An 11762-nucleotide genomic window follows, 5' to 3' on the forward strand; every position below is an offset into this window, starting at 1 on the left:
AAAGTTGGTGACTAAAAGTGACATCAGAGGGCTTTTAGGAAGCTGGAAATGTTGGCCTGTAGATTGATTTTGTGGATGTATCCACCTTACAAAATTTTATCAGCTCTTATACTTGTGTTGTGTATTTTTCTGAATATATATTATACTTTACTAAAGGTATATATTCTTCTCTATTTCATATGGAAAATAGAGATGTATTTTGGCTTAAAAAATTCAGTTTCCCATAAAACAAGGATTTTGTTTTAGTGTAAGTGATGCTCTGAAATACAGGACTAGAGTGAGGCACTTCCGTTGGATACAAAAAGCCAAAAACTCAGTGATTGAGATAAATAGTATTTTAATGTAACATTTTTAAAAAATCCAAATTAATCCTAAAAAATCCATGCTAATAATAATAAGGAAAGATTAAAACAGAAAATATTACTCAGGAAAACAGAAAATGGAATTTATACTCCAAAAAGTGCCAATAAGTGCAAATGTGCAGGAATAAATGTAAATGTGCAGGAATAATCAGATTTGAGAAACCAAGGGGCAGATTATTTTTCATTCCATAAGTTTACATCCTCTGAAAATAAAAGACATTAGCACTGTTTCAAAGTTTGTAATAATGTAGGTAATTTAACAAGTAGCATTAAAGAAACAACGTGTGAATTATTCCAACAAAATTCTGAAAAGAATATCATCTCTATTTGCTTATAATTTCACTACGGTTAAACTTCTTATGAAGTTACAAGAATGCAATCATCCTTTGAATGCATTGAGTTAGGAAAAATATGCCTATTATTGGTTACACATAGGAGAGATTACGAATCTAAATCATAGATGAAAAAAGCAACTATGCCATGATATGAAACAGCACTTCAAATCAGACACTGACGTCGGTAAGTAAGATTTTCTTCTTGTCGGTAGGAAAAGCACTACTGGGTTTGATTCCCCCAACGCTACCACCTTTTTAGACTTTTGTTAGAGCTTTGCATTCATTTCCTTAATGTTTTTAACCCAATGTCTGTGAAATGTTTATTGCTCCCTGGATGGTGACATCTGATCTGAATGTAACCACACACCTCTTTGCTCAGCAGTATTTGTCACAAACCATTATAAATTATCATGCTGATTGTGTGCATTGCTGGGAAACTGGAGAAGTTTCATAAATTCTAACTACCGTATCAATGACATTCTTGTTTATTATACAGATATAAACTTTTATGAGATTCAAGGTATCTGCCTTACCATTGAAGAAAACTTTAGTGGAGTAAGATCTAACTAGTTCAATGTAAATACTGAAAGCCATTTTCAATGTGCAATGAACATGTCTTTCCGAGAACTCTCCACTGGTCACTTCTTTGTTGCTTTTCTACTTTTAATTGTGTTTTGACACTTCACAAGTGTGCAGGATTTTGCTAGCAAAAAAGAAATCAACATTCCTTCCTCTCCCCTAACACCTGCTTCGGTGAGCATTCTCTAGAATCCTCTCAACTGAATAATAAAATCATGCATATATCTAGCTAGAAATCCCAGGCCTGTGTTAGCCCTGCAGACAGATGCTCCCTGCTCTGTTGACTGACTGATTTACACCAATTCTTGTTCAATGAAAGAATTAAGGAGTTATAGTATTATGGTTCTGATGCTTATTTGAAATGAAACCTCATTCAGTGGTGGCATAGACACAGAATGTTACATTTTAAAACTAACTGGGGCACAACTTACACATTTAATTTTCCTAATGAAATATCCACCTTTGATAGCCACTGCAAAAACTTAACAACCATTTTGCAAAGTATGGTCCAGAATTTCTTATGAACTGGGTCAGTCTTGGTGCTATTCACGTGAGAAGTTGTGACTGTATACTGTATTGTTAAGATTATGAAATGATGTTTTTTACCTAATTATACATAAAACAATAAAAATCTGAATAAAAATATTTTTTTTTCTGCCAGAACTATGTGGCTGGTCTAATGACTTAACCAGCCCTATACTCTGCAAAAGAAAACTGTTTACTTGGGTTTCAAAGGTGTTTCACAATAAGCAAATGTGCTAAGACATCGATTTCTTAAGCTTTCTCAGGGTGAAAGTTGACTGTACGAGTACTGACCATTTCAACAGAAAATGCAGTGTGTATCATGTGCAAATCATCTCATTACTGGATCAACAGATTTAGTTTGACGTACGTTTAGTTTCATATTTCCAAATGTTCTAATAATCACCAACTTGTTAAAGATATCATAATAATGATAACTTATTTTGAGGGTCACTTTTACCTTTTAAAAGGGCTTTCCTATCTACTACTTGATCCTACTAGTAACCCTATGACATCAGTATAGCAAATATTTTTTACTGCCAACAGACATATAATGTAGCTGAAACAAGGAAAAGTATTAAATATCTTAAATAAGATGAATAGTTTGTTCTTAAAAGGAGTGATAACTAAAAGCTCACCAGCTTTCTGAATGTGGTTTTAACTGTGCCTAGTTTTGTGCCACTTCAAATCCACTTTTGTAAATAACCTGATATAAAGTACAAAAAAAAAAAAAAAAAAAACCCTAATAACAAAAGTATGTGTTTAGGAATCTAATCTAAACTTTGAAGTCTATGAATTTGTTCTTCAAAGAATTTCTGGTGTTCCTGTGTTTTTTGTTTTTTGTTTCTTGGAGTATTCCAATCCCCTGTAAAATTTAGAACTGTGGATTCGTCTCAAAGCCTTCACAAAAGGAGGTAAGAATTTTGCCACATTTGTAGAATCTCAAATGCACCCTTCAACACTGAGCACGAGTCATTCATATGAATCAGCTTAGAAAGATAGTGAAAGGAATGCCTTATGCTGTTCTTCCTGTATCTTTCTGGAGTTTCTCATTGATAAAAAGATCACATTGCAACACTTCAAAACACAGCGCGAAGATATTTTCCATGGATCTAATCTCCAGTGACTTCATCAGGCTAAACATATCAGCCTTTCAACTTTGGTCAGGAGATGGCACCTTCACAGAGAGCAAAGCCTCAGTTGGGACAATTAAGAAATCACCTTACTCTATAGCATTAAAAAAGCAAAGTCACCATCATAAGATTGTTACGTAACATCTTCTCAGTCATGTCAGTTTCTCAAATACTTTGCTGATATCACTAAAATTGTCATTTTCTGTGAATTACAATAATCCTTTATTGTACTTTTTAAAAAGAAAACTAACCAAAAAGGTGCTCCTTTAATCCCTTCATACCCCACCTGACACCATGATATGACAAAACATTATTTAAGGTTAACTGTGAGCTAGACACCACTGTAAGCTAGACACTATCGTAATAGTGTGAGATGCTGTTGTAATAATTAGTATATGCTGATTATTTGGAAACTGATCATCAGCCTATGGATTTATGCTAATTCTCTAGGCACCAAAATGTTGAATGAACCAGATGACCTCATTTCCCTGACCATGAAAAGCTAGTTTACCACACCAACTCAACAGGTTGTTGAGCGCTTTCTACAGGTAGGAAGATTTTTATATTACTCTGTCCTTTCCCAGAAGAAATGTGTGTGCAAATAGAATTGTAAGCCCTTTACATATATTAAGTGATTCAACTGGCTTCCCTTCTTAAATTTCTACTACGGTTGTGTGCTGGATGTGGCGCCCACCAGCTCATAAGAACCAACTGTGCACATTTCTTTGCTAGTCTGGGCAGTGACATCACATGGGTAGTTTGAAATTGGCTATGATGAGAGTATTCACACCACAGAAATTGGCATGTGCTACATACAGATCAGGACTTGACTTGTCTTCTCCAAAGAGCCAGCTGTTAAACATTTACCACCACACCAGTGCCAATAACTAGTGATTATTCTGAATTCTTTAAGTATTATGTTACATGTATTGATGGTCATGATTTCCAGATTAGAAATTAGTAAACGTCAGTTTATTGAATTCTAACAGCACTTTATTTTTTGGAATAATGTTATTACTTGAGTAAGTTTTACCAGAAGTTCTCCTATAGCAGTTTAAACATGGTCAAAAAGCAAATACTACTACTACTACTACTACTACTAATAATAATAATAATAATGAAGTATATGAAATATAATAGAAAACAAGTATCCAGATTGTGTAGGTGATTGACACTGTAAAAACCACCATAAAGAATATTAGCAAAATAAATAACTAAATACAATGAACTCTTTGTTTCCAAGCAGTCACTGTAAAACTATTAATGGCAACTTCCATACACAATTAAAAAGTCAATATAATGCCCTGGAGCACTTCTGAATCACAAAGCAAAGATTAAATTGGAATTGGTGTAATTTTATTGCACTGTAGTATACATTGATTATTTGGAAACTGATCATCAGCCTATGGATTTATACTAATTCTCTAGGCACCAAAATGTTGAATGAACCAGATGCCCTCATCTGTCTGACCATGAAAAGCTAGTTTACTACACCAACTCAACAGGTTGTTGAGCGCTTTCTACAGGTAGGAAGATTTTGATATTACTCTGTTCTTTCCCAAAAGAAACGTGTGTTCAAATAGACTGTCTTTAACAATGAATATACTTGCAAAATAATATTTAGGTCCAGTGGTAGCAGTAGTCTATAGATACCATACACAGTTACACCAAACTGACCCACTTTAAAACTTGCAAAAACCTCTCAGTCCCTGAGAAACACTTTAGAATTGAGATTTAAATTGATTAGTTTTCTTTGATAAAACTATTTATATAGGTACAAACTTAATAAAAGATGGATATTCAGGTTCAAGTCTCTGGAGACTACACCACTTTCAGTGTGTCAGAATGGGATAACGTGTAAAAGACAAAGACAGGGGGTCTGTTGGGTGTCAAGAGAGACCAGCAAATATGTATCCGAGTGGACTGCTATGTGCAAGGTAAAAACATAATTTCAATACTGTGGAAAGCAATATCCACATACCAGTTCTTTCACATAAAGTGAGGAAATATAATTTCGACTGTCTCGTAGTGAGAATGTCTTCATAATAACGAAATCTGGCATAAGTTAATGTTTAGAAACTTAACAATAGAAAGAGATAGCAAGACTAAGCAGATGGATGAAACACTGATGTGTATTTGAGTTCCCATTGTATTCATCGTGTCTTACCAATTATTTTCTAGCATTTTCCATAAAAGTATTTTAATCAGTAATCTACCATTTACAAAACCCCTCATCTGGCTTATCATGTAGGACTTATTATTATTCAATGACAATTTGCTTTTTCCATGTCAAACTTAGTAAGAATAATTGTCATTATTCAATGGCAATTTGCTTTTCTCATGTCAAACTTAGTAAGATGCAGTTCTTAATCATAAGATGTGCCTCAGTTCAATATATCTCAAATAGTGAGATCTCCAATCCCACTATCTGTGGATGTGATGTATATTAGCGATCCACTGCATTTCATAAAAATGCAAGTGAGATTTTTGAGTTTCTAGTTCTTCCCCTCTCCAGGAAAAAAAAAAAAAAAAAAAAAAAAAAAAAAAGAAAGCAAAAAGAAACATACATAGTGTATACATTTCTTCACAAAAGAGTTCCCAAACCAAAAGTGCTAACAGGAAGGAGTATGAGAGATTACACATGTAACTATAATCTTCCGGGTTTGGGGAACTCAGAAATCACTTAACGTAATTCAATTTCTATACCATTGACATATAATCTGGCTGAGATTGGAATCCCTCCTGGATCCATTTATAATCTACATTGTACACGCTGACTTCCCCCCGTAGACAGGCGTGACCACTAGATGGTGCTGTGGTGCCCTGTTCAAACACATTCCCACTTACTTGCAATCTCTGTCCTCCAAATCGAAGTGAGGGTTGAAGTTGATCATAATTCTCTGGTATGGGTCCGGAGCCTGAATCAGCCATTCACATTTTTCACTTGGGTGATAAGAATGAGGATAACCAGGAGATGTAAGGTACCCGGGGCTTTCAATTTTTATAGTATCGCCACATTTATCTGCAATAAAAGTAAGATTTTAGTAGATCTTTCCTGACAACCTCTTAGGTAATCTAGCTTTATATATAAATTACCGGTTATTAAACATTCCCTAACTTTTTAAGGGGAACTTTAAAAGGTCCCCGTAAGTCCTTCGTGTGGCCCTGAGTGCAACACTCCACAAAAAAAACACTCTTTGATCTCAGGAAGGTTGACTCAGGCAGAAAGCCAACTGAGATCTGAAAGGACTCTTCGCCCAGCCCCGAAGTTTCTTCCTAAGGAAAAGGTCTTCTAGCATTAAAAACATTAAATCCCCTCAATTGATGTTAACATGGTCCCCTGGGAGCTTCTGCTAGACTTAATTATCCCCCAAGAAGTGTAATCACATTAAGTAGCAAGTTCTAAGTGGAAAGTGACTGAAAGATGCTGTTCGACCCCTTGTGTTGTTTTTTGATGATAAGCCTGGTCTATGTCATTGATCAGTGGGGATTGTCTTTGATTGGCTTAAAGCCAAACCTTTTGTTGTTGTTGTTTTATCTGCCCATAAATCTAAGTGATTTTGAGTTCTCTCTGCTCTTGAGATCCAAATCAACAGAGAACAAAGTATATTTGGTGAAGCAGAAATAATTCTGCTTTACTTCTCCAAGTAAGGTTGTTCATTCTTAAAAATCAGATCAAAGCAAAGGGGCAGAAAAAAAAAAAAGGTAAATAGCCACATGGCATTAATTCTAATTACCTAAATGTTGGGTGAAAAATAACCCACCACACAGGTGTGGGTATCATGTATGGTAACCCACATTCTCACATTCTGGGAAAGGTGAGCTAACTCGTTTTGAGCCTTCATTTCAAAAATGCTCAAGTGAAGCCAAATAAACCAAATAAACTAGTCTCTGGACTGCCTTATTGTTCAGCATAGATTCTCATTGTCACATTTTATGATGGATTTCATACTGGAGCACCTCAGCCTGAAATGCTGCCACATTTACTGATGCTTAATTTTGAGCAATAAAAATTCGGTGCATAAACTATACAAGAGAAACAGGTATGAAAGCAGTGAAATATATAAGCCTATCAATCACAAATTTTCAGTAATGGTATATATAGATTTTAACACTGCATCTAATAGATTCTCTGTGGAAAGAGAATGGCATTCTTTGCTCTCAGCATGAATTTATAAATCTACAGAATTTTATTACAGGAAAACCAGGTCAAATGGAAATGAAAGATGAAGTGCACATCAAAAATGCGTAAAGCTACATGCATCACAGAAATCATTTCCCATAAATTAAAAAAGAAGACAATATAAGTTATATTGTTTTTCTCAATCACTAGGTGCTTGACTTTGTTCCTTAGACTGGGGGTAGTCTTATTCTGGTTTCCTTTGCATTGGCTTGTAAAAGTGTAAGGTTTGCCAGGAAGAAATGATGTTGTAACTGGAGTTCAAAATCTCAGCTAATGATCATGTTGGACTCTGTTCTGTGATTCTACTGAGACTCTTGCATTATTCTGAATGTGCAGAAAACTTGGAAAGTGACCTCGTCTCATTAAGTCTCCTCCAGCTCTGGACAAACATCATGGTAGTGTCTGGCATCTGTTACAGGAGTGAAATAAAACAGCCCTGGTTCTAGTCACTCAGCAGAGTCACTTCAGAAGACATTTAGGTGGACTTGGTACCACACCAGAGCTCTTTAATCTGTGACTTCTGAGAAAGTGACAGTGTAATAAGATAATGTGGACTGCTAGACTCTCTGGCTCTGTTAAATCTCTCTAGCAGTTGATTAAGAAAGAGCAATTTCTAATGACTCTGGACCATTAGTCCTAAATAAGGTTAATGAACTAATTTAGCAGACACTGGTTACTTAGAGGAGGTGGACATGGCTTTAAGAGGTTCTGCTGAGTTACAGTGGCATTTTCTGGCTCTGGTCACTACAAGCATAGCAACATGGCTTTTGCTGGTCAAGCTCACCAACTAAAGCCAGATTTTCAGCATTCCCCACATTTCTGCTAAGAAAATTAAGAAGTGTGTGTGTGTGTGTGTGTGTGTACTGCATATATATTTGTGTAGTTTACAACCTAAAGTCTGATAGCTCTTTGCATTGAGCTTGTGAACACCCCTGCTATGGATTTATTCTCAAAGAGTTGTGGAGGACAGGGTTACTATAATTTCTAGTCCAACCATTTGAGCTCTTTCAGTTGGACGAGAATGCTATTTCATTCCCTGCCAGAGTATAAAAAGATGCTACCAGCTCAGGTTCATTAATAAATTGAACTCTACATTCATAATTTTTTGTGTCTTGCTTTCCTGCCAGATTATAGAAAAATGCCATCAACTTGGGTTCACTAATAAGTTGAACTCCATGTTCATAATTTTTTTTGCATGTGTTTTGCTTTAAGCATCTCTTTAGAATACTGCTTGGTAGCTGCTGAGGGAAATCCATTGCTGAAATCACAAAACCTTGAAAAAGCATATTAGAGAGATTAACTTCCATCATAAAGATGTGATTTAAATTCCTGTTGGTATGAGGCCCTCCACTCGCGGTCTCTTATTAAAACAATATACCACAGTAAGTAGTGGATGTTCTTTTCTTCTAATTACTGTGATTGAAATCTAAGCCAGACAAAAGTAAATATTTGATCATTAGTTAATAACAATTGCTGACGACTTACTGTAAAGATAATTGCATACCCTTGCCTGCACTTACTTTACAGTGTGAAGTCAAACATGCCTACAACCAGATCCCATTTTAAAACACATTATTTAGGTTACATGGTACTGTTTAGACCCCAGTATAGTTTTTCATTTACTTGACAGTGAGTGGTTTTAAAAGCTGAGTGGAAGCTGCAACTAGCTTAGGGATTTTCAGATATCCTGGTGCCTTACACTGTATATATCAGATTCCTGTATTGATACTATGTAACTTTCAGTCATACTCCAGACAGATTAGGGAAGATGTACAAAGGCGGGGGAGGGAGTTTCATCAACCCACAAACCGATATCTCTGGCCGTCACCCACCAGAGGAAACGGCTTAGGGGCACAGCAAAGGAACCAGGAAGTAAGATCTCCTGGTAAAGTGTTCATTAACTTTCAACAGCCATCAGATTTTTGAAAGGGAGTCTCTTCTAATTGCCTTTGGGAGGAAACATTATTAAGATAATTGGCGTGCTGATCCGGGAAGGTAGGCAGCTCTGTCTTGAAGCAGAGGTAAGGAAAAGCCCCGCAGCCCAACGATCAACGTCAGGAGGGAGCCCAAAGACCTGAAATCCTCCTGCCCTAAACCGCCTGATCTCATTTCTTCATCTCTCCTCCCAGATAAAAGTTTCCTTTGCCCGGGAGTCGGCTGTTCCCGGCTGATCCCGGGAAGCCCCGCCTGAGCCCCGGTCCGGGGCGGGCAGCTGGGAGCCTGGGCGCCGCTGTCACCCGCGCCTCCGCCTGTCACTTACCGTTGCGAAAAGCGCCGGCCGGGGCGAGGGCGAGGGCGAGCGCGGCGCAGAGGAGCGGCAACCCCTTCTCCATTCTCCCTTTGCCGGGTCCGCAGGCAGACGCGGGAGAACGAGGACGTGGGGGGAAATGCAGCAAAGAGGGGAATCCAAGCGATCCGAAGAGCCCCAACTCCGCCTAGAGCTGTACAATCCTCAGCCCGTCTTGGAGAAAGGAAAGCAGCAAGGCAATGCCTGGATCCGAGAGGAACGCTTCTCTTTTTGTGTCTCAAGTCGCCTGCATCCTGTCATTTAGCTCCGGCTTCCTCTCCCTTTTCCCACACTTGTTCCTCTTCCAGGAGCCACTGCCCGGGCCATGTCTCAAAAAAAAAAAAAAAAAAAAAGGGAGGGGGGGCTGTGGGTGGGAGGGGGAGGAGGGAGGTAGGGCAACACACACCAAAGCCAATTTCCAGGAAGAAAAAAAAAAAAAAAAATCCGGCTTGTTTCTGGACCCGTTGGAGCCGCGGAGCTGGCGCCCAGGGGAGGTCCGGGTGTCTGCGGGAAGGAGAGGAACGAGCAATGAAAAGATGAGCGGGAGACAGAGGAGTTTCACCAACTGCACCCCCTCCTCCCCTCCTGCGGCCTCCCCCCACTCCGGAGCCCTTCCCTCGCTTCATCCCGCCCCTCTCCCCGCTCGGGCTCGCCTGTAATTGCCTGACAGGAGACTGGGAGGAACAACTTTCCCTCCGAGTGCTCTCCCCGTCCGTCTGTCTGTCTTTCCCGGAGATCCTGCAGGGATCTCCGCGGGAAGGAAGGCGCTGGGAGTCTGCGCCCCGGGCGCGTGGGTGCGGGCGTCGGAGGAAGGGGCGCGGAGGTCGGTGCCAGCCGCGGAGTCTGGCCAGCCCACCTCGCGTGCTCGCTCTGCACCCCTAGAGGGAGAGCTGGGCAGCTCCTGGAGGCGTAGATCCCGCTGCCGCGCAGTGCGGAGCGCCCGGGAGGTGGCGGCTGCTTCTCGCAACTTCAAATCCTGGGGCCCGCGCCCGCGGCGGCGAGGAGCGCAGGGTCACCCCCTGCCACTCCTCATCGCGCCAGCCTGAGACCTGTGGCGGGGAGCAGTGGGGCACCCCTGGAGGCCCCCGCCCAGAACTGGAGGACGAGGAGGGGAAAGCCGGGCTGGAGTGGAAGCCGCACCGCGAAGACGGGAGAGGGGTGGCAGTGTCGCTGCAGTGTGAAGCGAAGTCAGACCGCCTGGCGGGCGAGGCCGGGTTACAGCCCCACGCGGCCTCACTGGCCCGCATCAGGGCGCGCGGCTGGGTGCCGATCGCTCCCGGGTGCCCTCTGCGCGCCGCGGAGGCTTCATTGTTTCCCGAGATTTGGTGCCCGTTCCTCTGGGGCAGAGGGAACACCGGAGGGGGGAGGTGCTGCGCCTTCCAAGCTGGGGGGCAAGCGCCTCCCGACACCGCCCAACCTTGTCTGGGAGCCCAGGTGCTAGGGAGGGGTGTGGAAATCAGGGGTCGGGTGACCTCCGTTTCTCTGTGCATCGGGAGGGAGGGAAAGAGTGACGGGGGAGGGGTGCTCTTGGCTGCGCCCTCACAGTGCCCGCTCCCAACCACAGGCAACGTGCACGCCGGCCCTCGAGCTCCTGCCACCCCCACTTCCCACAGCGGCGCGTGCCCCCAGCCCGCTGGATGCCCCCCAGGCCCATCTCCGAGGGTTTTCCGAGAACTGTTGCAGGAAGCGTGTGTAGATGGGAAAAGCAAGGACATTTCAGGGAACAAACAGGTTGCGGTCACCGATCTGTCCCCAGAGAAGGGTCAATGCCCACGGGCCACCTCCCAGGGAGTTTGTGGGTAAGGTGAAAAGGTCACACACCTCCTGGGGATTGGCGTCTACACACACAGCCAAAGTGCAGCCTGATTCCTACCTGGCACAAATAGCTGGCCAAAGGGAGGTAGGAATGCTGGCAAGGAGACTCTGGTCAAAGGTTTTGGCGGAAGAAAAAGGGGCGGGCAGGGAGAAAGCCCAAGGCGCGCGGGCCCCAGGCCAGGACTGCGCGCTCGCGGCTCCGGCTGGGCGCAGTGACGCGCGTCCCTCGGGGTGCAGGCGGGTCCCGGGTCAGTGGGGGGTGCACCCGTGGGGCCCGCACTCGCCACTCTCTCGCCCAGGGTCAAGCCTGTCTTCTCCTCCCCACGAGCCCCGGGATTCCCGGTCGCCTAGCTGGAGACTCGGCCCCCCGGGCGCCTCCTTCCTCTGCTAGTTTCCTCCTTCTTCTCAGCTGTCGGACCCTTGGAAGGCGCGGAGTGGAAAGTGGGCACAGAAGGGCTGGGAGTTAAATGCCTGCGTTGAGCGGAAGAAGCAGTGTCGAAGCCGTGGGCAGCCCCGCGCCCAGACAGGCGGGAGGCGAGACAGGGG

The 11762-nt window shown here is 42.3% G+C and overlaps 1 protein-coding gene across 7 annotated transcripts in view; it reads right to left on the reverse strand.

Moving 5' to 3' along the window:
* NRP1 (neuropilin 1) overlaps positions 1-11337 on the reverse strand; it is a 159548-nt gene extending 148211 nt beyond the window's left edge. For 3 of the 7 annotated variants that reach the window (XM_050805268.1, XM_050805267.1, XM_050805269.1), the window contains exons 1-2: positions 9375-9905; positions 5779-5953 (exon numbers count right to left, since the gene is read on the reverse strand). In XM_050805268.1, coding sequence (XP_050661225.1) covers positions 5779-5953; positions 9375-9447 — 248 coding nt within the window. In that variant the 5' untranslated portion in view covers positions 9448-9905. Of the gene's footprint in view, positions 1-5778; positions 5954-9374; positions 9970-10541; positions 10709-11274 lie in introns of those variants that run through there. The other 4 variants (XM_050805265.1, XM_050805264.1, XM_050805266.1 and 1 more) reach the window with 4 other exon arrangements.
* Between the last annotated feature and the right edge of the window lie 425 nt (positions 11338-11762).

The sequence above is a fragment of the Macaca thibetana genome, chromosome 9, assembly GCF_024542745.1.
Source record: "Macaca thibetana thibetana isolate TM-01 chromosome 9, ASM2454274v1, whole genome shotgun sequence".
Lineage (NCBI taxonomy): Eukaryota > Metazoa > Chordata > Mammalia > Primates > Cercopithecidae > Macaca > Macaca thibetana.